This window comes from Physeter macrocephalus, chromosome 18 (genome assembly GCF_002837175.3).
Source record: "Physeter macrocephalus isolate SW-GA chromosome 18, ASM283717v5, whole genome shotgun sequence".
NCBI classification, from domain to species: domain Eukaryota; kingdom Metazoa; phylum Chordata; class Mammalia; order Artiodactyla; family Physeteridae; genus Physeter; species Physeter macrocephalus.
Window position 1 is genome coordinate 9,146,767 of NC_041231.1, and position 25,374 is coordinate 9,172,140.

At 49.4% G+C, this 25,374-nt stretch overlaps 1 protein-coding gene across 4 annotated transcripts in view; it reads right to left on the reverse strand.

Moving 5' to 3' along the window:
- Positions 1 to 14,497: 14,497 nt before the first annotated feature.
- Positions 14,498 to 25,374, reverse strand: part of PPARG (peroxisome proliferator activated receptor gamma) — a 130,334-nt gene continuing 119,457 nt past the window's right edge. For 2 of the 4 annotated variants that reach the window (XM_028479208.1, XM_028479209.2), the window contains exon 8: positions 14,498 to 14,953. In XM_028479208.1, the coding sequence (XP_028335009.1) occupies positions 14,706 to 14,953 (248 nt within the window). In that variant the 3' untranslated portion in view covers positions 14,498 to 14,705. The remainder of the gene's footprint in view (positions 14,954 to 25,374) is intronic. The other 2 variants (XM_055079992.1, XM_024124066.2) reach the window with 1 other exon arrangement.

Below are 25,374 nucleotides of genomic sequence, written 5' to 3' on the forward strand. Positions count from 1 at the left end.
GAGGGGCTCTGACTCACTCACAGCCCCCAGTACCTAAAACATAGTGTTTTTATCCTGCTTGGAAGTTTGCCCAATAGTGGATTACTGACCGTCTCTTTCAGGAGCACCTGGGACGTGCACCTACAGTGCAGGTTTCGGGGCTGCACACAAGACCCCTTTGGCAGATGCACGTGTACCTGGTGCCCACGTCACATCCCAGGCCCACTTCTAATCAGCCACAGCTGTGGGGATGCTTTTGTGCAGGCTCAGACTCACCTTGAGATGTCAGAGTCCCGTGTCTGGTACGTGCAGCACATCTTTCCATATTCTGCCCCAGGATTTTCTCCCAGGTTGTGGGAGCCTTTGAGACCCACATGCAAACACGGTCAGGACACCCCCAGGGTCAATCCTCAACCAGTGGGGGATGGGGACCGCGCTTCCGGTGAACAATCGTGGGAGTATTTATCTACTGAGAGGCTAGCAACTTTGCCACCACACACTCACGCTGACTTTTTCTCCTTGCCTGTCTGGTTCTCCTCACACTCTCACTGCTGCTTCCTGTAATCACCTTCCCCTGATACCACCTGCACCCAAGGCCCAGGTGAACCCATTCTAAGACATACCGAATCAGAGCCTGGATGCGTCCCGGGAAACGGCACTTGTGCAAGTTCCCTGGGTAGCTTTCAAGCACCCCTAACAGTGAGAACGCTGCTTGCAGTGGAGTTCCCCAGCATGCGGACCAAGGGCACTGCTTTCAAGAGTTGCTCAGCCATCAATGTGCTGGGCACCTTCTATCTGCTTCCCTAGATCCACATCCCACCTTCCTCCAGGCTGGAGGCTGACCTGCGCGGTTTGCACGAATAGACACCCTCGCCCTGTGGCTTCTGGCCAGCTGTAGTCAACGGGACGCACACCTGAGACAGAGGGAGAAACAGAGCAGGATCGGGGCTTACTGCCCTGGCTCCTGCCCCGTCGAGGCCCCATGAGCTGGCCACCTCCCTGGCCCAAAGTCACTCTCTTGCCAGGCTGTCTTCTCCCCACAGCTTACTCTCCCGCCAGGTTCTGGTGACTGTTGTCTCTCTGTCACTAGGCCTTGCCCTGGGGCTGCACTGCCCCTTGTGGTCTCTCTACACTCTGCCCACCCCTTTAGAAATAGACCCCTTTATTCAGCCCTCTTCAAACTGCTCAGCCTGAGCGTGCCTGCTGTTTTCTGGCGGGACCCTGACACAATTCTGTATGTGCTCCACGTCTTGTTGTGGACGGAATACATCACGTTTCCCTCACACGACTGAAGCCGTCACCAGCTATCTGCTCCTCCGGAATTCGCTTCCTTTTCCTTTAGCAACAGCTCCTGGTTTTTGTTTAGAGATAGCCTCACCTTCCCAAAGTGCTGGAGGGGGTGCTCCATCCCCTGCTTCAGGGGTGGGCATGAGACACAGGGATAAGCCCATGGGCTTTTTGCGTCCTCCTGGATGCAGGGATGGGGTAGGTGGTCTGTCATGTGACTTTGGTGGACCAATCAGGTTGAGGTTCTAGAGGTTGGCAGGTGCTACCTGAAAAGACTGGCTGTTCCTGGTCTGGGGGCTGCCTGATTTCACTGGACTTCTTGGGAGTGTCAGAGCTTCATCTGAGGCTGAGGTGCAGTGTGGGAAACTGGCTCACCCCTTTCTCTGTCAACTTAAAAACGTGCAAAATTACTTAGCAATTCTGAGCTTCTCTTACCTCTTCTTAAAAAGGGGCATAGGAATTTTACAAGAGCCCCGTTGGATTCTTGTAAGACTCAGCCAGAGAACCCATGAAGAGAACTGGGAACAGAGATTTATTAAAGAAGCTCTTTTAGGCTTAACCCAGAGGTCTCTTCTTCCCTAGATATAAGTTCCCAGATATAAGTCAGTGGAGCTGGGCCAGGGAGAGATTTCACTGACCGTCCCCTGCTGGGCTCAGAAATGCATCTTCCCCCACCGAAGACTCTTGTTACCCAGTCAGCCTCCTGATCCCAATTCACAGGCTTCTCTGTTGCTCACGGAACTGGCTTTCTGTGGCTCCAATCCACCGGCTCACCTGACGGGTCCAGGAATGTCTGAATCACCTCTCCCCCATACCCACATAAATTATCATCAAAATCTGATTTCCCCATATTTCCAGTAGACAGGGATCTCTGAGGAGAGCGGGAGGCAGGCCTGAGAGGGAGGGGCTTTCAGGGCCAGCTTGCGCTGGGGGCCCGGCGCCTCCCTGCTTGCTCACATCTGCCCTGCTCTGTCCTCCAAAGCCTTGAGTCCCTCTGCAAACGGTCATCTGGTCACAGCCAGGCCTGGGCCAGCAATGAAGCAGGACGAGAAGGAGTGAAGGACCTTGCTTTGCACAACGGCTCCTCTGGTGCCTGAAATACACCCCCATTACCGCTTCATCTCCTCGGCTTAAACATTGCCCTCTTCAGATTCTCTTTGAAAAACACAGACGGAAAAATAAGAGGCCTTTTAGGATCTGGATTCGGCTTCACTTCCCAGTGCTCTTTCTTATGAGCCGTGCCCCAGCCCCAGTGGACTATTTAGTGTTTCCAGAGCCAGGCCATGCTTGACTCTGCCTTCACCCATACCTTTCCTGACCTGGAACACCCTTGCACACTTTCTCCGGCGGGACTTTTAAGACCGAGCTTACTGGATGTCTCTCCCACCCCCAGGCTGAGTTAGGGGCTCCCCTCTGTGTTGTCACTGCCCGCATCACTCTGACCGGTAACCACTGGTTTCCGTGTCTGTCTCCCTCACTAGACAGGGCGATTCTTGAAGGCAGGGCCCACGACTGGATCCCTCCATGTCCCCCGCCCCCCGAGTCTGGTATTCAGGAGACGCTCAGGGTGTCCCCACGGACCGTGGGGACGGACGGCTGAACGCCACCGTGCTCACTCTGGCTGCCGTTACTGTGAACGGGGTGTCTTAGCGTGGGCCCCTCCACCAGCAGACCCTGAGCAGGGCTCTGCGTGGACGTCAGTTATTGGGAGGCGAGGAGAACCCCACCGGCGGGGAGCTGGGGGAAGAGAAGTCGGCCCCAAAGGGCGGTGCTTTCAAGCCGTTTACCACGGCGGGAGACGTCCTCTTAATCCCACTAGGAAACCCTGGGAGTCCGCACCGGAGGGGTGAGGGAGCTGGGTGTTTGCCCGCGGCTCCCATCAGCCCTCGACCGCGGGCTGCCCCCCGGGGAGCAGGAAGACCCCAGCAAAGCCCGTCGGGCGGAGCCGGCGGCCGGGTGCGGGCAGGGGTGAGGGCGGGGGGATGCGGTGGGACTCCTCCCTCTTCCCCCTGCAACGCCCCCCCGACGGCCTCCGCAGCCCCTTCCAGTTCTGACGACGCGCTCCCTGAGGGCAGCGACGGGCTCATTCATCTCTGTCCGCGGCAACAGGGCCAGGCTCAGAGAGGATGCTCTGCGGGCCCTGAAGGGACACTTGAGTGGGTGAGGGAACGAGGGATGGACTGGCGTGGCGACGAGGGGAGCAGCTTTTTCCCTCCCTGGCGGGAGAAATGCGGGGTCTGGAGATCCCTGGAGCCCAGGGAGAACGTGTGTGTGGCGGGGGGAGTGGGGCAGGAGGGGTCGGGGGGGACAGTCCTTGGGAAGGGGGAAGACTGCCCGGTGGCTGTGAGCCTGGCCGGCCAGGAGGCCGCGAAGACAGGCTCGGTTCATGTACTTTACAGGGCGGGGAGGCTCCCAGCCTGGCCTCGCTGCTTCCGCCCTGGGCCTGTGGGGTTGCGTGACTCCCGAACGCTGGGCCCAGGGCGTGGAAGCGAGCAAACGCCATGGGCCGTATCAGTGATCTCCCGGCGCAGATATGGAAGTTTGACGAGGCCCAGCGGGCTCTGCCCGACCGTAAAGAGACGTGATTGAGGCGGGCCACGGGGAGGCGGCGGTGATTAAGGGGTGCTGCGTCCCGCAGACTTCCTGCCCAGCAGGTAGTAGGAGACCCAGGGAGTGAGATGGGCTGTTAGTCATAGTGTAAACCCTCTCTGAGCTCATAAAACCTGGGCAGAGGCTTGGCTCCCATAGCTCCAGGGACAAAAGCTGATTCCCTGGGGTTGAACCTTAGCCCCTGGGCTTATCTTCCTCACCTCAGACCTCTTGCTTGAGTCTTGAGAGCTCCTGCCTTGGGGCCGGACTCAGGGAGGCAGGTGGGGACACGGCTCTAAAATGAGTGACAGTGGCTCAGTGGCCCCATGATTTCTAGTTTATAGTGTTTGCAAAGCACTTTCTCCTCTCAGTATCTCATGTGATCCTCCAAACAGCCTTGTTCCATCTGTAAACTGGCAATCATGTCCATTTTACTGATGAAAAAACTGAGGCCCCAAGGTTTCAGGCCTGGAAAAAATGGGGTGGAAAGAATACCCAGGGAATCAGATCAGGGGCTGAATTTCAACCACGGCAAGTCTAGTCTGGGCCTCCAGCTGAGGTCCAGGGACACAGGCTGGGGTGAGGCTGGATGGGAGGGGGGTCTCCCAGGCCGGGAAATGGAGGAAGAGGAATCTAAGAGTGAAAGGACTCTGGCCCTGGGCCCCGCCATCTGTCTGGGCCACGGCTTCCTGATAATAAAACTCTCTCTAAAAGGAGAGCTAGGAGCTCAGGGGAGGTTTCTGTTGAGTTATGGGAGAGTATTGAGCCCTACAAAGGAGCCAGAGCAAAGCATCTATTAAGTGGCGTTTCTGTGTGCAGAGGCCCCATGGAACGCCCACGGGGACCCATGCATGCAGCCTCTAACCCCATTCCTGGAGGTGAGAGTGAAATGGAAAGAATACTGTTCATCCCTGACAGTCACTCTTAGGGGAAATGGGATGGCGTGTGACTTTGCCCACGGGAGGCTTTGAAGAACTAGCCGTTGAATAGAATCCTATTTCTCCAACTGCCCGCAGCTCCAACTGCCCGCAGCACGTAGAAGGCACTCAATAACTATCATGGAGCCAATGGATAAAAGTCAAATGGAGAAAGTCAAATCTCCTATTGACCTTGGTGGGAAAACAGGGCTTAGGGAGTCAAATGGATGTGTGGAATATTAGTTGGTCTCCTTTCCTGTTGCTGTCCTGTGGCCGTCCTCACCCTCCTCCATCGCGCCCACGTGGACCCCCAAACCCACCTCCCCGCTGAGCTGCAGACACCCATCTCTCTGACCGCTAATGAGCCCTCCCCGCCCTGATGACTAACAAGTCCCCCCCATCACCACCGCAGTATTTCTAGAACAGAGCCCGTGCTCCTTCCTGCAAACAAGCCCCCATCTCGATAAAAAGCATGTCTTTCCGTGTCACCCACGTCAAGCCCTGAGAATCACCCTCTGTCACCCCTACATGAAGCCGAGCCTGGATTGGTTCCCAGATCTCTCCTCTCCTTCTGTCCTCATGGCTAATGCGCCCCCCTCACTTGGGCCACCATCTCTTCTCGTCTCATAACTGTCATAGCCTCTAGAGGTCTCCCCACCTTCCCATCATGTCCCATCTCCTCTCTTGCTGACAGAGGGGTCGCTAGAGTGAGTACCTCAACTGCCACCTCCCTGCTTAAAATCTCCATGGCTCTGCGCTCCCCCTGGGATGAAGTCCAAACCCCTCCATCTGTAGAGGAGGTAGAGGCCCCGCCCTAATTTGATTCCAGCCATTTCTCCTTCCCCGCTTCTGTTCCACCTACACCAAAACACTCACCCTTCCCAACATGCCACTGGCCTTTGCCTAGACAACCCTCCCCTGTCTCCCTGGACGACCCTCATAAATCCTCTCAGTCCATCTCAAAGGGCACCTCCTCCGTGAAGCCTTCCCTAGCCACCTCCGCCCTGGGCAGAGTTAAACCTCTCCCACAGCTCCACGGCAACAGAAACCACAGAGCTCAGATCATCCAGGAGATTTGAGAGAACCTCTTTTGACGTTGGACCCCAAAATGCAACTTTTGGTTGGGAGAGGGCCGCTGCCCCGTCCAGCCGTGGCCGCACAGCCCTCCAGCCCAGTGTTTATTATCGTAAAGAGATGACAACCGATTCATGTGTGCTGTCAGTGCAAGTGCTGCCACGCGGCACCGCATGCTTCCTCCCACTAGCTTTATGAGGTAGGCAGGAGCTTGCCCAGTTATAAAAGAGGAATCAGAAACCTAGGAAGGCTATGCGACTTGCCCAAGGTCACACAGCCAAGAAGGGGCAAGGCTGGGCCTCTGAACCCACCTGCCTGCCTCCCCGCCCTTCTACTTTCTGCCACTTGCCTGGTGGGACTGGCACTGCCAGCTTCTATGCCTGTCTCCTCGGGGTGTGAGCTCCTTGAGGACACGAGCCTCACCAGGCTTCTCTGAATGTCCCCAGAGCTGGGGACAGAGAACTCAGCGGACATATGCAGACACCGAGCTCAAATCTCTTCCCCCTCCGCCCTCTCAGGCCGACCACTGGTAACCACCTCCCCTTTTTTTTTTTTTTTTTTTTTGCGGTACGCGGGCCTCTCACTGCTGTGGCCTCTCCCGCTGCGGAGCACAGGCTCCGGACGCGCAGGCTCAGCGGCCATGGCTCACGGGCCCAGCCGCTCCGCGGCACGTGGGATCCTCCCGGACCGGGGCGCGAACCCGCGTCCCCTGCATCGGCAGGCGGACTCTCAACAACTGCGCCACCAGGGAAGCCCCCACCTCCCCTTTTGAGACTCTCTCCTGGGCTCCATTTGGCCCGATTTCCTTTCTCTCAACCACGCAGGGAGTAGGGTTATGGGATTCCAAGTACGATGTTTAGCTCTGTGATGTTAGGTAAGGAACTTCTTTCCCTAAAGGACTTCTCTGTTCTTCTCACAGTGGGGTACACAGCCTTATTTTAGGGGCACCTGAAGCCAGAGAAAAAGTGTAGCACCCCTCCCTGGAGGGTCTCTTTCTCCTTGAACTTTTGGGGTAGGTAGCAATAAAGTAACTTTTAAGTTACTTTTATTTTAAACAATTTAAAATAAAATATATATATATATTTGGTGGAGTAAACTATAAAGTTTACGTTAACTTTAGAGATAAAACCCGCATGGGCTGCCTTAAGCTACACTCAGGCCTCCAGGGAATATCACGGAAGTGGGTTAGGAAGCACTCAGTGAGATGGGGTGGGTTCCCGGATACCAGGACTCCCTTGGCTAGGAGATGCTGAACGAATCAACCCTCCCGTCTTCTTGCCCTGGTCCCCTCGGTCTGCTCCCACAGCTGGTCTAACACAGTGGAAAGAACTAGGGCTTTGGAGCTGGACACACCGGAGTCTGAATCCCAGGATGGGCAGTTACTGTTCTGTGACCTCAGATTTAAGAGTCTCTGCTTCCTTTTCAAGCATCGTGGGCTGAATGACACCTCCCACCTGTGCTGGATTCTACCTGCCCTGCAGGTTCACCCCCGACCCACCCCCTTCTCTACCCTGCCTGTGCCCCAGGGGCTGAGTCATAGGGATCATGGGTCCTATCTGCGGGCTCTTTGTTCTCTGGCTTCCGGTAGGAGGTGGCCAATGGCAGACTGAGGTGGGAGGATGGGAGGAGAGAGGGGACGGGGTCCTTATGCCCCCAGCTGCTCTCTGCCATCTGGGGGACGCAGTGATGGGGCCCCTCAGTTTCCTGGGCCCAGGATCCTGCAGGGACCCTCTCTTACAGCTGCATTCCTCGGGTTCTAGAAACCTTCCCCCTTCCCCTCCGCCCTGGCTAGCCTTGGGGTGTGTCACCAGCTTTACTGGTTTCCCATAACACCGCCCACCCCCCTCAACTTTGCAAAGAGTCCCGCACTAAACTCTCTCCAATGGTCCCTTCTGAGTGAGCTGTTTATTTGCTGTGCGGCCCTGACTCATAAACTACCTCACTGGGTTTCTGGAAGGATTAAATGGCTGCAGAGCAGTTTATAAGTAAAGCTTGCATGGGTGAGAGGAATAATGACCATCATTAGGGGATCTAGCGGGGAGGCGGGGAGGGCAGAGGTGGCGCTGGCCAGGATCCTGCCCGAAGGAGGCCGCTCCTGCACCGACAGCTGGTCCCCCCGGAGCCCTGGGAGGCCTGGCTGGGAAGACGCTTTTTCGGGGCCGGTTCCCGCTGCCGCTGCCGTGGCAGCAGCGGCAGCGTCATCGATCGCAGCGGGGCTCCCGGGGGCTCCTGGCCGGGGCTCAGCTGGCAGGCCCCGAGGCCAGGGAGCCCCAGCGCAGGGCGGCCAGCCGCTGACTCAGCACGACGGCCCCCTCCCCTCAGCCCTGGGTGGAAACCGGCGCCTCCGCGGCCCCCCGGCCCTCGCCCCTCGCCGGCGCCCCCTCCGCTGGAGCAGCTCAGCCCCCGCGGAGCACTGGCTGCCGACCGGTCCAGGGGGCCGCGGAGGGGAGAGCGCGCCCGGGCCGCAGGGAACACAGGCAGGCTCCGAGGGTCAGCCAGGCCCCCTCCCCTCCAGCTTCCCCTCCCTCCACCCCGAGGTCCTGGGGCAGCAGAGCCCCAAAGTGGACAGAATGGAGCCTCTGATTGTGTAGATGAGGAAACTGAGGCTCAGGGAAAGTGCCTTCCCGAGGGCCTGGGCAAATTGCTGTCAGAACCCGGGCCAACGCTGCACGTGCCTCACAGGCTGGGATCAGGATTTCTCCTCGGGCTGAGAAGAAGCCATCTGGTCACCAGTGCGCCCCGTGGGGACCAGCACCCAGCAAGCTTGTGTGAGGATGGAGGTGCCTGTATTTAGAAGATTCTAATTGCTTAGGAACTCTAGGTGTGTCCCCCATACATGGTCTCTATTCCTTACAAAATCCTATAGGAACCGGGATCTTCACAAGTTAGATGTTGAAGCTGAGGTCCAGAGGCAGGAAGCAACCTGCCTGAGATTTGCACACCTAGTAGATGGCAGAGCCAACACTCAGACTTTTAAGTCTTTGATGCTGTAGGCTTATGCTCCGACAACCAGGCAGCACTGCCTTTGGTTCTCGCAGAGACAGCGGGCTGTTCTATAAAAGAAGCCTAGACGGGGGTGGGCCTCAGGAAGCTGGAGGGCTAGCCTAGCTCTGCCCCTCCCTTTCTTTTCTGTAACCTTGGGCTAGTTCCTTCACCTCACTGGGTCTCACTTTCTTATCTGTGAATAATGGTGATCAGGCCTGCCCTGCTTCCTTCCTGTGATATTCTGTAAGACTTGCAGCCTAGGTACTATTATTCCCATTTTACAGGTGGGGCAACGGAGACCTGTTCCTTTATTCATGATGAGTGAATTAGATGTAATTTGCTGAGGGGCTTCTAGAGGCCAGGTACTATGTCCCCAGAGAGGAAAGTGACTTGCCCAAGGTTACACACCTAGAACCTGGCAGAGCTGAGCCTCAAACTGACAGTGGACACTCTAGACACACTTCCGGGCCTCCAGGATTGTGGACAAGTAGCCAGAGGATCACAGTTTTCTGTGACTCTAGCAGAAAGCCACTTGGATCCTCCTTGAGCCCAGCCCGTGGCACAAAATAGATCCCAGGAATGACCCTTTCCTGAGAACTTTTGGCCTGGAACATATTTACAAAACTCCAGAGGGGACGGAAATATCCCAGCCCACTCCCTACAGACCCAAATTAGCAATTTTCTTATTCTTTATAACCCCTCTGGAAATGCAAACTATGTAATATTAGTCTAAAATTAGGAGCATAAGTCACAAGAGAAAAGTCCCACTACTTTTGGAGAAAATGTTTTCCTAGCCTCATCCCAGCATTTGTTCTAAATCAGAACACAGCAGCTGCGTTTCAAATAATTATTTTCTTCTAGTACTTATGGATTGAGGGCAGAATGCTTTTGAGAGAACGTATTTTTAGCGTACTGCCAAATGTCGAAATCCAATCTCTTTACCTGGCTTTGAATCTATAGGATATTCAGGTAAGGCCCAGATACTTGAACGGGAAGAGACCGTCACGTGGGCTCAGGAAGCCTTCTTAAATGAAGGGCACTTTAATAACAAGGGCAATAATGTTGTCTGTAGCCAACACAGATTCACTGGTTAAGATGTGCCAAGAAACTATGTGAAGTGTTTTACAACCACTATTACATTTAATCATCATGATAACCCTATAAGATGGGTATTACTATCCCATTTTACATATGCGGGTAATTAAGACCTAAAGAGAGATTAAGAGATTGGCCAAAAGCCATGTGGTTAGAGAGCCAGTAAGCAGTGGAGTTAGAGTTTTAACCCAAATCAGCCTAACAGTAAAGTCCACACGAGGGGGAGCTCCCCGGTGGCCTAGTGGTTAGGATTCAGAGCTTTCACTGCAGAGGCCTGGGTTCGATCCCTGGTCGGGGAACCATCCTGCATGCTGCGTGGCATGGCCAAAATACAAAAAAATTAAAAAAAAAATAAGTCACACGAGGATACCGTCTCCCCTAAGAGCTGTGTTTTCCATATGCCAGACACAGTCCTAAGTGACTTGTACAATAGTTATACAATATTTATACAATAATCTCTTGATTGTCACAATAATCCCTCTCAGGACATGATTCCATCCTTTTCCTTTGCTGCCCGTGCAGATACTCATACTAGCTTCATGTTTGTCCCTTTGAGCTTCTCTTGTTAAACTGTGTAATTCAACACCTTTGAGCAAATTAATCCTAGACTCCTAGGACCTTGGGCAGGTTGCTTAACTTCTTTGACCCTCAGGGTTTCCTCTGTCCTTTGAGTTGGTTGTTTCCTTTAGCTCTAATTTTCTGGAATTCCAGGACAAATGCAGAGCCTGTCTGGAAATGGGTGTAGGATGTGCACATGGGGTAGAAATGACCTTGCCATCAAGGTGCAGGAGCTTTGTGGTGAGGGGAATGCGAGGCCCTGGCTCCTGGGACCACTGACAGGGAGGGTGGCAGCGTCCTTCAGCCAAAGGCTGTAACCTGACCCCAGGTAATGCGGTGAGTCAGAACCTCTAGGGCGCAGGAAGTCAGAACCTCTAGGGCGTGGTATGCATGACCCCAGGGGCAGAGCTGGGCCTACAAGATTGTGAGATGGAAATCACCAAGGGGTCTGGAATGGAGAGAGCTTCCCATGCCTTCAGGCAGCTGTTCAGCAGTCGGATAGCCATTGGAAGCAGTGTAGAGGGGATTTGACTTTCAGAGAGATTTTCCAAAATGCAAATTTGCTCACGTCCCTCTTCTGCCTGACAACATCCACTGGATCGCTACGGCCTACAAATACAGTCCAAGGAGGTTCCTCAGCACGGAGCGTGAGGCTGTCCCAACCCGACGCTGACTTGGCCACACGCACGTCTCACCCCGTCCTCTAGGGCAGCCATCCCTAACTTCTTGCTGTTTTCTGAGCTTGTTCCATACTGTCACACTCCTGTGCCTCCCCACACCCCCCGTGCACCCATTTTCCCATCTCTAGACAGTTCATCACTAGCACATCTGACCTCATCAGCATTACGTGGCCCCCTCGAGGGCAGGGCCTCGACACAGCCCCCTTCACATGGTGGCAGACTCCACCCGCGACCAAACGGCGCATACGTTTGATGAATGAGGTGAGATTAGATGGCATCTGACCATCTTCTAAACTCCTAAGATGCCGCTATTTTCCTTCATTCCAATAAGCATTAAATGGAGGGCCCACCATGCACAGGCACAGAGCGAAGGCTGGGGATATACAGAGAGTAACACTGATAATTACGTAAATGGAGGCAACCAGGGGCCAGGGGCCAGGGGCCAAGGACCGGGCTGGGGTGAGGGAAGAGGAAAATAGGGGGGTGGGCACTTAGTGAAGACAGGCGTCTTGGTCCCTTTGTTTCGTAACCCCAAACCGTTCCAGCAAGTATGTAGGAGGAGAGGAGGAAAGAGAATGCAACAGCATGGTCCACCTGGAGATGAACTCTGGTTCCTTCTCTCAGGATTCAGAACGGCAATTAGCTTTCTTGAGGAGGGCTCATCCCCACCCCGGGTCCCAGGTCGGCTGATGTGATCATGTCTGTGGTTCTAGAGGTTTGAGCTCAGAAGATGTCTCTCCTAAAGGCTCAGGGATCCTACATTTTTAGGGACCCACTTCTGTACCCTGACTCTTTCCAAGGGAATAGGTACCCGGGGGCCAATTTCCAACCTTGTCAGCCCTGCCCTGCTTTACCAGCACCACACGGCAGGAGATACAAAGCAAGTTAGGGCCTGCCCACAAAAAAAGATTCGCCTGGTAGCCTCGAGGGGCCAAGAAAAAGGCACTGGAATCCAGGAGCAACTAAGTAAACCTACACAGCAGTCTGGTCCCTCACCCCTGCTGCCCTCAGATGTAGCCGACCCTCCGGTTTCTGCCCCCGAGCTGACGATGGAGTATTTGCAGGGTGGCACCAGCCTGGCTTCCCAGCTCAAGTTCTTACTGAAGAGCCCCAGCCCTCCTGTTCCTCACCTACAGTTTAAAAAAGAAGCCCTTGGGTCACCCCCATTTCTGATCGTGTCTAGAGAAGCAGGGTGAGCAGGTACGGTTTCTGCCCTGGGTGCCCTGCCGCTCCAGTGTTCCATGGACAGCGGGGAGATGGGGGAGAAGCCAAGCCGTATCCAAGGCGGGTGCTGGGGAAGGGCCCTTGTGGGAGCCTCGAAACCCTTTTTCTTTCTTTCTTCTTCTTTTTTTTTTTTTTTGGCTCTTGACCACAGTTACTTTTCTTCCTATTTTTGTTAACACAAATCCCTAAGTGTGTTTGTGTCCGGAGAAAGTGCTGTGAATAACTGATGATACATTTGTTGATGAACTTGTGAATCATCCTGGGGGAAAGGGAGTCCAGAGAGTGGAGCAGGAGCTCTGGAGGCTGCATAGGATGTGTCGTAAAATATTTAGCAAATGATCGTCCAAACCACAGGGAAAAAGTCAGAGAGATGGGAATTTGAAAGCTGCCAGGATTTAAAAGCTATTTAATGCTAACCATCAGTGCCAAAGAGCTGAGAGCGGCTCCCTTCTTCCCTGCGTTGGCAACGACAGCCCCGAGAACGTGGAGAGGCTTTGGACTGGCCGTGGCTGCACTGAAAGGCTCTTTGTTCGAGCCCTCCTGTAAACAAGGGATCTCCTCTGAGGTGGAATCCTCACCTTGTCTACTGCCCGCACCCTCTCTCTTTCTCAGGATCCCCCAGTGATAACTCTCCAGGAGGCACAGCAGGGAAGCCGCTAGCCGCTTGGCATCAAGGAAAGAAAAAACAGCCCCATGATGGACTGAATTTGTCACTTTCCAACGTTCTGATGTCACTTATACAACGACCTCAGTCCTTTGGTTCTAAAGGTCTGAGCTCAGGAGCTGTCTCTCCTAAAGGGTTAGGGATCTTGCATGTTTAGGGCTGGGGTCAGGACTCACTGCTCTAACCTGACTCTTTGGAGATCTGTTTATTTTGGGGTGAAGGATGTAAAGGTCTTTCCTGATATTTTGGCTTGAAAGCCTCGAAAGTTATATCCTCCTCAGTATCAACACCACGAGGAAAGATAAACTAAGGGAGAAGCGGCAGGGGGACAATTTAGGTCAGTGGAAACAATCATCCTAGAGAAGAGAGACCTCAGCATAGTTTGCTGAGAGGCGTTCTTCAGAGTTGTCATGTGTGTTCATGGCTAAGCGATGCTAATGAACTTGGCGACCTCAATCAGCAAATCTGTGCATTATGCCAAGAAGGTCCCTGCTTTTAGGGAACATATCATCTATTTTGCTGGGGAGGCATGCATTACCTAAACAGATAATTAGCCTTTGAGGTTACAAAAGTCAGAGCTCCCTGGGCAAGGTGGCCCCAAGGAGGCCAGCAGGAATACCTGTAGCAAAATTGCTCTATGTATGTCGGGACCAGAATGCGGCCCTTCTCCCTCATTCGTGTTTTGTTTTGGTTCTGTTTCCTTTTGTTGTTGTTATTCCTGCGATTTTGCTTCCCTAGAATGTCTTCTCTTCCACTCTCTACCTATCATCCCAAGTCCAACACATCCTTTGAAGCCCACTTGAATGAATTTACAGTCACTCATGACTTTTCCAATCTTCATTACTTTGAACTCTTAAGAGTACTTGGAGTCTGAACCATTCATTTGGCACATGGTTGTACTGTGTATTTTAATCTGTTTTTAAGAAGGATTCATCTTTTCTCCTCAATTCAATGGTAAGTTCTTTTTGGCAGGTGCCACATCTTATAACACTTCTGTGCTACCCACGGCATCTAGCCGTTAATACCTGCCACTGGGTATTTGCACATGCCTTGGTATCCTGTTAGAGGGCTGCTGTTGGTGAGTGAAAATCTTAGTTGGGATTGCAGAAGAAGATTGAATTCTTGGTAGGCCTAGGGATACGCCCCAAACGAGTACTTCTGGGTTAAGAAACACATGCTCTGAGCAGTTTTTGGTCCTGAAGTTCCATTCTTAGTTGTGATTTTTAAAGCAGATAGAAGGTTCAGAAAAGTTGTAAATTGAGTATAAAAAATTATTTGACTGAGAACGAAAATTGATCAGCAATTCCACTCATAGTGTTTCACATGTGTAAGAAAGAAAGGAAAAAGAAAAGAAAAGGAAGGAAGGAAGGGGGAGGAGATAAAAGAAAAAAAAGCCTGGAGGGTGGAGTGGGGGACACAGCAGACTCAGTCTTCAAATACAACAGCAATTTCACGATGTAATAATTTTTAATATTAAAAGTAAATTGTAAATGTATCTTTATAAACAATATGCATAAAATAGATCTATTATTCTAAAACCTTTTCTTTTTCAAATGCTTTTTCACAGTAATTTTTTAGGTGTCAGATTTTTCCCTCAAAATAATAGTGCAATTGGAAGAAGGAAAATGTTGTCAGTGAACTCGGACTTCTCTGCTAATACAAGTCCTTGTATATTTCCTGTAGAAGTGGGTGAAGACTCATGTCCGTCTCTGTTTTCTTTATTACTTGCAACAGCTGCACATGTTCTGTCACAATCTGTCTGAGGTCTGTCATTTTCTGGAGCAACTTGGCAAAGAGCTGAGAGGACTCGGGGTGGTTCAGCTTGAGCTGCAGCTCCAAGGCTTGCAGCAAGTTGTCTTGTATGTCCTCAATGGGCTTCACATTCAGCAAACCGGGGCGGTCTGGGGGAGCAGAAATGGAAGACAGAACAGCAGGTTCAGTTACAAAATTCTCTGGCTCCACATCTGAGGCATATTCAGCCAAACAACTCACTTTTCGTTGGTTTTGCTTTGGTTCTAAAATAGGATTTAGAGGGAGGGAAAGCAGATAGTGGGCAAGAACTGCATACAAGGAGAATGGAATGAAAACCAAGACTATCAAAGCTCTTTCCAGGGCCGTTCTCTTCCTGGCCAAGACTAAATCTGTGTGACGAGTTGACAGAAGAGGGTGGCAAGGCAATTGTCTCACCAGACGGGGGACTCTTCTGCTGGCATGTTTCTACTCACTCAGAAATCTCATTTTCAACTTCTGTTCCTTCCTGACGAGTCTATGTTTTATAACCTCTACTTACTTTCTTACCACTACTTTAAACACACTTTTAACACAGACTTTGTCTTCTTTTTGCTTAATATAGCTCATGCATTTTCGAAGAGACAAGACATAGTTTTCAAATACTGTTACACTTGGGAAGGATAGGCCAGATTTTAACATAGGCTTCTTCCGATTAGTGAGGTTGCAGGTAATTTTCACTTTCTTCTTTACACTTTTCCTTATTTGAACTTTTAAATGGCAAGCTTAAATTACTTTTGTTTTTAATGTTTTTGCTTCGTGTAGATCTTTTTAGATTCAACCTTAAATACTTTCTAGTATTCTTCTTTACTTTTACTTCTTTACTTTCTTGTAATCTACACTTCTTTTTCATTACATTTTCTAAAGTATCCCTGCTGATGTTTAGAAAAAAAATGATTGGCTTTGTTATATTGAATCTATTCCAATTTCACTCTTGTCAATTCAAACAGTTTTTATCACGGATTTAAAAAAATTTTTGGACAGACAATTGCATCTGCAAATAATCATAGTTTTATTTATTTCTTCTTTTCCAGTGTTTATAGTTCTCATTTCTTTTTCTTGCCATACTGCATTGGCTAATGTCTCTAGTATGGTATTAAATAATAGTAGTGTTGGGAGGCATTTTTGTTTTATTCCTAACCTTGAAAGAAATGCTTCTAATGGTTTACCACAAGTATGATGTTTACTGGATTATGGTGGATGGGTTTTTCTCCTGGCTCTCCAATAGTTTTAAAGGGTTTAATTTGTTTTAGTCAGGAATGTTGTTGCATTTCATCGAATGTTTTAAAGTTTTTCTACCTAGAGTGATGACCATATGGTTTTATCTTAATCTAGTGTGGTGAATTACATTAATAGATTTTCTTATACTCTTGCATTTGTTTGCTAATATTTTATTTAGGGTTTTTAAATTTGTGAGATTGGTCCAGAGTCTTTTTGTGTGTGTGTGCTACCTTTTGCCTCTTTTGGTAATAAATGTTAACTAGTCTTATAGACTGAGTTGAGAAGTTTTCATTCTGTTTCGATGTAGTGATGATCTATTCCTTGATGGTTTCTTGGAATTTACTTGCAGAACCATCTGAGCCTGGTGGTAAATCTTTGACTATCTTTAATTTTCCTCCTATAGCTTTTAATTTATTCAGGTTTTCTACTACTTATAAAGGAAAATTTTAGTAATTTATAATGGAATAAAGTTGTACATAATATTCTCTTAGAATCTGAATCTCTTTTATTATTTTTATATATACCTCCTTTAACTGAATGCTTTTTATTTGTATATTGTCTCACTTAAAAATTTGACTTGCCAAAGGCTTATGTATTTTTTGCTTTTTAAAAAAGCACAACTTCTGGTTTTACTGATCAACTCTGTTTTTGAAAATTGCCTTTTGTTTTCAATTTAGCTAATTCATTCTTTTAACTTTCTTTAGGTTTTTTTTTTTTTTTTTTCCTCTTTTTCTCATTTCTTGGGTTGGATGCTTATTAATTCATTTAGTTTCAGTATTTCTTATTTTCTGATAGATGAGTTTAAGGCTCTAAAATTTCCTCTGAGTGTCACTTTTGTTTCACCCCACAGGCTTTGGTAAATCATACTCTCACAGTTCTTTTCTAAATAGTCTGTTTTACTCTTTTGATTTCACTTTTAATCTAAGAGTTATATAGAGACATGTTTTTAGATTTCCAAGTGGAAAGTCTGAGTGTTTGTTTTTGTTTTTTCTAATTTCTGAGTTTGGTTAGAATATAAGGTTTTCTCATTAAGGCTCAGCAGAGGGGTGCAGAGATTATGTATGACATTCAGGTCACTCGCTTGATACCTTGTACTGATTCTGACTTTTAGCTCTTGAAGGCCAATCACCCTCTTTTTCTCATTTTAACTCTTCTCCCCTTCACTGTAAACTAAAGCACTGTATAAAGGTTTTTACTTCCCTTTTTAATGTTCCCCATTGTCCTGCCTCCGTTTATCATTGTGCCTTTGCTTAAGCCCCTTCCACACCAAGTCCCTCACACATCCTACATTCTGTCATAACTGTGCTTAGGCACGTTCTGTTCCTCCTGCTGGGAGCAGTCTCACCTTCCCTCCAACCATCCTACTGACTTCAACCTACTCTTCAAAATCTAGCCCGTGTCCTTACGTCCTGGAGCCTTCCTGGAGATCATCCTTTCCTTGCCCCTGTTCTTCCAATCCCCTTTCTCTGGTCCTCATGGCATTCTACAAACACCTCAATTGCTCCTATCCTAGTAGATTACATTTATTGAGTGGTTATCATTTCCCAAAAATTGTACTGAGGGCTTTATATACAATATATCATTTAATCTCCACAATAACTCCATGAGGTCAGTGCTTTAAGGCGGGGAAAATGAAGATTTAGAGAAAGGAGTTAGATCCTGCCAAGATCTGCCAGTCGCTAGTAAACTGCACTGCTGAAATTTGAATCTGATTCCGAATGCTATACTCTTATTACCTTGTATTATAGGTACTGATGTTCTTGTTTATCTCCCCTACTTGGCCACGAGAGATCATAGGGCAGAGACTATGTCTTGATCATCTCTGAGGCTCCAGTGGAAACACAGGAAGCACTCAGTTGGCTGAGTTTATGAGTGAGAAGGCTGTTCTAGCCAAGAGTCCTGAATTGAAAAGTACAGTTCTTCTGGTTGGTGAACAAGCCTAAAGGCAGGACCAATGCACAAAGAAAAAGTCTCCGGAAATAGCGTTTTCCTGTATTTAGTAAACTCGAGCAACATTTACCCGCTGAGGTGAGACACAGCAGAGCAAGGTGAGAATGATCTCAGGTGGGATTTTCGGAACTCTAAACATGCTCTTAATTTTTTTTTTCTTTTTTCTTTTTTAAAATTACAGACAGAAAGTTACCTGTAGTTTGATTTTCTCCCCTCAACTTCTCTAACGTCTCCCATTGACCGGAGTAATTTTTTTTTTTTTAATTTCAGCACTTAATTTTGGAAACATTAGCAAGAATCTCAGCTTCTGAGAATGAAAGCGATGATTTAGTCCTGGCCTAGAGAATCACACCCCTGGAGGAGTTGTCCTTTCTCACAGTTGCTATGCAATAATGAAACCCCCTGACACTTCAAGGAAAACCAGATCCTGGATGGGTGCCTTGGGTTTAATGGTTGCCGACCCTCCCCCTGAGCAGACGTTGCCAGATTTCAAAGGCCTGGACCGGACAGCAAACGCATGTGCGTTGGCAGTGGCAGCGTTTTGTGTCGAGGCGTCGGTATACACCCTTGTGCAGGCCCTCTGCTCACTGGGGCCCTGGTTTCTCAGAGCCTTTTCTCCTTCCTCCTTCCTCTAGAGCAGCATCCGTGGGGTCAGAACTTCTGCAGAAGAGATTATGTTAATCTACTAGGTTTCATTTATCGTGACAGTTCAAACAAGCAAACCCTCAAATGCAGCTGATCGGGCTTGCTGGAAACACTTGGCTGCGGTGCAGTACAATGGAACCGTTCCCTCTAGGAGTGGAGAAGGATCTGGTTTGGATTTTCAAACCTCTCTTTGGCAAGTTATTTTTTATGATGTGACAGATGAAGTTTGGCTGAAATTTTGTGGCCACTGATTTATATTTTCTCTAATGACAAGTTAGATCATTTACAGATCTGTCCCACTGTCGCCCTTACTGAGCCTCAGTCAAGGCAAGAATGGAGGGCCGGAGAGCGGGAAAGTGGTCGCTCTACTTTTAGGTCTCTCACTAACCAGCTCTGTGACCTTGGGCAAACTGATCAAGTTCACTGCGCCTCCATTTTCTCCTCTGTTAAACGAAAAGGATTGGATTAGAGAGATGATCTCTAAGACCCTAGCTCAAAAGTTGTCAGCTTTAGTCTTATGTGTAATTCCCTTTACAAAAGTCACATAATTAAACTGGGGAAATTAACTCAAAATCTAAATAGAAAAGTATATCAACAGGCTTACACATTAAACTTAAAACGTTTGGCTTATTTAAAAAGCAGAAAAGCTTCCTTTGGTCTTAAGCACTCCCCGGGGTCAAGGGCGAAAGAGCTTTGCCAGGGTTGTCTGCGCGCTTTACCCTCCAGTCAGCTCCAAGGCCTTCCCTGCTTCCCCTGCCTGTCTTTCTCTTTCCACTTTCCTTCTACTCACACTTGAACACTTACTGAGCTAAGCTGGACACCACAAACGTGCCATAGAAATCTGTCTAAAGACCCAGCCGTCCTGGGTCCCTTCTCTTCCCTCTCCCTTTCCCATGGGTCCAGGGCCTGCTAAGGTATTGTGCTTAGAAGGCTGGCCTGACGTCCTCTCCCTACACCTTGCTGAGGGTTAGAGTTGGCATCTGGAATAGGATCAGGGCCAAGGGACCCCCTTCATTGGCCTTAGATTGCCTAGAAAGCCCTTTTGGGAAAGTGCGTGCTGACTCACGCTCCAGGACCCAACACTCGAGGAAGCTGGAGTCAATTACCGGTTCCTTACTCCCCAGGCTGCAAAGAATTGGGAAAGAAACCCTTCCGGTCCCCATCGTGCTGCGCTGGAATTGATTAGAGAGCGCTGTTGATTGTGGGCAAATCTACAAAGCTCCCATCTTATCCAGATCTGGTTCTGTGAAGTGAAGAGCTTATCTGAAGCAGATTCAAATTCTCTGGACCCTCCTGGGATCTGCCCACCTGGGCCAGGCATTTCCCTAGACCAGATTTTCTCAGGAGGGGTCTCAGTGAGGGAACCAGATGGCCACAGCGGCATCTCCTGAAGGAGATGCCAAAGCGCATGGTTTTGTTTTGTTTCTTTTCTAGTTGCTGCTGTCATGCTGTTCCCAGTCTTCTCCTACTGGATTTCTTTCTGATGGAGACAAATCTGAAAAGGATTGTACCCAGGGCATTTAGGAAAAAGAAGTCTGAGAGCTGGGCAGCTGTAAATTGATCCGAAGGCAATGAAAGAACTCAGCTCAGGTGTGGGCTGAAACTGAAGGGAGGTGGAGCTCCTTCGGGAGCTCACACTTTGCATTTCACTTCCTTTTACTCTTGTTCCCCAATTTCCTTTATTCCATTGCTTCCTAAATTCACAGATGTGTTAAAAAGAGGAGTGGATTTGGAAACTGAAGACTTGATCTCATCTCTCCTCCACTTAGCTTCCATGTGACTTTGGACAAGCCATCTTATCTTTCTGGGTTTTGGCTGAATTTTCAAGGCAACAGTGGTGTTTCTTTCCTAAGGTCATGGTTAGAAGGAGGCAGGTAAAGGAGCTCTGTAGCATATTACTATTCTCTGTGTTTGTTCAGATAGAGGCAGTTTCCACAGGAATGGGGTCCGGAGCGTAAACGGGGGTGGGGTGGCATGTATGCAGTTGGGAAATGGGAGGTTTCTGAGCTGTTATTGGTAGAGCATAAATTCAGGAGCATGAGAAAATGATTCCTGATGCAGACACACGTTTGGGGTTTTGGGCAGGTTCTCATTCTTGTACCTGAACACATGTAAGCAAGACTGAGCACGATAATGAAACAGAGAAGCCCCGGGTCTAAATTCACTTCTTCCTTAGAGATGGTGTTAGGGATTCCGCGGTCCTTTTCTGGTCTAACCATCAGGATCATGGGGAGCATTAGGCAAAACTCTGAATTCATCCAAGTTGGTCTTCGGTAAACTGGTATGGCCTGTAGCAATTCCCTCCCACCACCCTGCCTCTAAGAGAAAATAACCTAAGAAAGTTTCACATGTTCTTTTCATATTTAAATTTGAACCGGGGCTTGACTGAGTGCGGGCTTGATTCTCAACTTGGCCTCCACACTGAAATCATCTGGGGAAATTAAAAACACGCAGACTAATACCTGGGTCCCATCTTGAGAGACTCCGATTGACTTGGCCTGAGGTATGACCGCCAATGTTCCTAAAAGCTTTCAGGGGATTCTAATGGGAAGCTGAGAGCAAACACCACTGGTGTAGTGAGAAGCCGCTGGAATCTCAACCTGAAAGCTTACTTGCTGGGTAATCTTGGGCGAGTTCCTTAACCTCTCTGTACCTTGGTTTCCTCGTTTAAAAGATGGAGACGTGACAGTAATCTAGCTTGCAGTGTTGTCGAGAGGATGAAATGAGTTACTAGATGGTAGGCGCTCAGAGCAGCGTCTGACACATGGGAAGTTAGCTATTTCTATTCGCACGAGTGTAACAGCACAATCCAACGTGACTCCTTTCTTTCTTACCTTTCTCCTCCTCTCATTTCTGCGATGCTCTTGGGTCTTCTCTGTATCTTTCCTATTCTTTCGCCCCTAATTGCTCCCTTCTTCTCCACCCTGCCTTCTAGAGGCTTCTCCCTTTTCCACTCCTGGGACTGCAGCTTGCTGGGGATGTGGTGTGTAGAATCCTAGCAAGGCCAGCCTAAATTAATCAGAAGTGTGAACAATGGATGATTTGGGGAGAAATGTGGTTGATGGCTGCTATCAGGGAAAGGGAACAACAGAACAGAGATCTTGTACGGAACAGATAAAGATCATCGGTGAGGAGCATGTCTGCCGTGAACGCACGTGTGGCTAGTGGAGTCCTTCCCTCTGAAGTGGTCCCTGTTCTAACATATCCCTGTTAAACAACAGTTAAATAAATGCTTTCTCTGTCTGTGTCCAAATGACAACCGCAAAATGACACAGCGATGACACGTACGATCTGGGTAGGATGGAGGGCGCGGGTGACCACCACAATGAAACCAAGCCCAGGCCATATTTTCTTTTATCTGCCCATTAAGTGGCAATTGCACACCAAGTCCCCCCACCTCAAATGCTCAACTACCGCCTCCAAAAGCCACCTCCCCAACTACAGCACAGAACACAAAAGTATCGAACCTCGGCCCCATGGTTTGCTCCCCTTCTCTGTGTCCGGACCAGGGGAGCAGTGGGCTCCCCTCAAGCCGAGGGATGCAGATAAATTTCTGCCCCTTCTATGTCCCACACCAGCTCTGATCAAGACTGGGAGGTAGAGGAACCAGGCTCGAGTGGAAAGATGGAGAGTGATGTCTTCTTCCCCATCAAGCCCGACACACGCAGGCTCCGAATCCAAGGACTCTCCCTTGCTTCCTCAACCTCTAGAAATGCCAATGGCAAACCAAAGGGAGTCAACAAAATAAAAAGTGGCCAAGGATTTGTTCTCTGCACCTCTCCCCTCCCCCCACGTCTTCCTTACCAACAACTTGGAGAAGAACCTGTGATCTCAAAACATAGGCGTGATCTCCAACCTCTAAATATGACCTCTTAACACATAATGTCCCCCAAACTTTACAGAATTCACCACCACACTTCCGCTTGTTGGTACCTCCTTTGGGGGCAGCAGGGCCCAGATTTCTCCCCTCCCTCCCCTCCCTCCAGTATCTCTGTCCCTTGGGGTTTTGTTCTCAAGCCACAGCTAAGCCCCTTAAAGTGATAGCTGATACAAGGATCAGCTGCTATCTCCTTAGGAGTATTTATATGGTACTAAGGGATTTTAAGAATGCTATTGGTGAAACTTCAAGCAATCTGACTGGCAGCATAGTGTGGAGCTACTTCAAATTATACAGTACAGGGAAGAGGGAAAATGAGCCTTTATTGTGAGCTTACCACGTCCCAGGCATTGTGCCAGAGGCTTCACAGAATGTTCGTTTATTTACTTAGGGAACTGATAAGGAATTCAGGCTCAGGCAGGTAAATAACGGCCTGAAGTCACACATCTAGTAAGTGGTGGCGTGCGGGTGCGGGGTTTGGGGAGCCCACAGGCCCCCACCGCCCCATCCTGCCTCTCCTGGTCCACCGACGACGGGTGACGCGGCGGGACCCCGGGGGCAGGCGCTCTCCCCGGGAGCGAGGGGCTCCTCACCACCTGCGCTGGCCTCTGGAACCGGGGCCGGTTTCACTCTTTCTCACTTGCGGAGGATGTGTCTGAGTGCCCTGCCAGTCTGGAAGTCTGCCTGGGGTCACCCAGAGTTTAAACACACATTGTGAGAACCCCAAATGATAAAGTGCTCCCCAAAGCCGCCCACTGACTGGCTGGCTGAGCCTCTTCCAAGATGCTGGTGTGGGGACAGGGATGACTCAGCAGTTTGGCTTTCAAGCCCATGTCTGTCTCTGAGGTCAAGTATAGCAGTGATCCCAGCCTACCAGGCCTGGGGTGAGGAGGGGACTTTATCTCGGAAGCAGTCACAGATAAAGATGCTTCAACGTTCCACAAATGACAAAAGCCTCTGTGTGTGTGCTGTGTGCACGCGTGCATGTGAGTGTGCGTAGTTCAAGTTTCTCGGATGATTCTAGTGTGTTTCTCTTCTCCCTACCCACCCCCACCCCCAATTCTCTGGTTTTGAGAATTTGGGTGCCAGCTGAGAACTTATAAATATACCTCCCTCTGTCTAAACCAAGTCTGTGAGGTTATGAGAAGAGTGAACTAATGGGACATTTCTAGATAACCCACACTGAGTCATCACTCAAAGCCATCCTGGCCACCTGACAGGATTTGCCCGCTGGTCACGGCAGCATAGTGGGGAGACCAGAACAGGAGGCGAAGAGAGCAGTGCCATACACCATGCAGACAGAGCAGGTGCCCATTCAATAGTTTTCAATTAATAAATGAAGGCAAGTACTCTCTGACACAAGCATGGGCCAGATGGGAGATATGAACCATGTAATCAACACTCTTCAACTGCCCTGCTCAAGGCTCAGTCACATGAGAAATCAGACGTCTGTGTTTACTCTCAATATCACGAGAACAGTCAGAAAAACAACTTTTACCACTCAGACCCCGGCCTAAGACTTGTCCAAAAACACTGTATGGATAAAGTAGCTGAATATTTAACCGCCACAGGAGAATGGAAGAAAGTTGGCCTCTTGTTCTTCATAGTATTATTAATACCGCAGTTTTCAAATATCTTTGGTTTTGTCTCCCCCCAGTTAACTAGTAAGGACGATGCCAACAGACAAAGAAGACATGGGGGCCACGGGGCTGTGGACAATCAGAGGCCCCCTGAGCTGGAGTTTCCTCAAGAACAGCACAGGCCCACTCAGGCACGTGCCCTCTATCTTTTGTTCCAGAGGAGAGCTCAGCTGTCCATTCTAACTGGTAGAAACAGTTCTGCAGTAAAATGGAAGGATTACACACGAGCTGTCACTATCCTCAAGATTCTGGAGGGCAGTTAGGGATGGGGAGGAGAGACGGACACCCACAAGCCCAGAGCCCCTCCCGCTCTGTCCTGCGGATCCTTAGTGCTCTCTGAGCTGGAGGGAGAGGGGTCCCCTGTACACGAACGGGAGGCGTGACGTTGGCATTGTCTCCGAAGGGCAGGAAGAAATTAAGGTACCGGAAGGTACTGTAACAATTTTAAATTTCTCTCACAAATTTTCCTGCAACCACTTCTCTCCATCGGAACCTGCTATAAGATGCTATCTGATTAAGCTCGGACATATTTACTTAGGTACTTAAAGCTTATGGTCAGCTTCTGCAGGGAGCTCTGCGAACGGGGGCTGTGCTACAGGAACAAATGGAAGAACCAGCACCAGTCTCGGCATTAACACCGGGCTCTGTTCCGTCCCAGAACAGTTCTCAAACCTGGGGTGTAATTTTGTTAGAGAGTCAAGTACAAATGGTGTCTTGAGAAGGGCTTTGCATGGCAGGAAGTAATATCTGGACTATAACTGGAAATTCTTGATTAAAATACTTGGGAGGCGATACGGAAATGGGTAGTTTTTGATAACTGCCAAAGAACCCCAAGTCCAAGGTAAGTAACTGGGATGCTTCCACATCTCAATACACAAAAGGCAGTGGCAGTTAAGGGCATCCGTTTTAAGGTCAGATTGGATCAGACCTTGGCCTCACCGATTAGTAGCTCTGTGACCTTGGGAAAATTGCTTAATCTCTCTAAACTTCTGTTTTCTCCATCTATAAAATGGGGATAATGAGAGACTTTCTAGAATTGCAGGAAAAATTAAACAAAGATTCAGAATGCAGGTAAAGTGCTTAGCATCTATTCTGGTTCACAATGAAGTATTCAATAAATGGCAGCTATTATTATTATTAACATCTGATTACTATTCATTCAACAAGAATGTATTAGTACTTGTTCTGGGCCAGGTGCTCT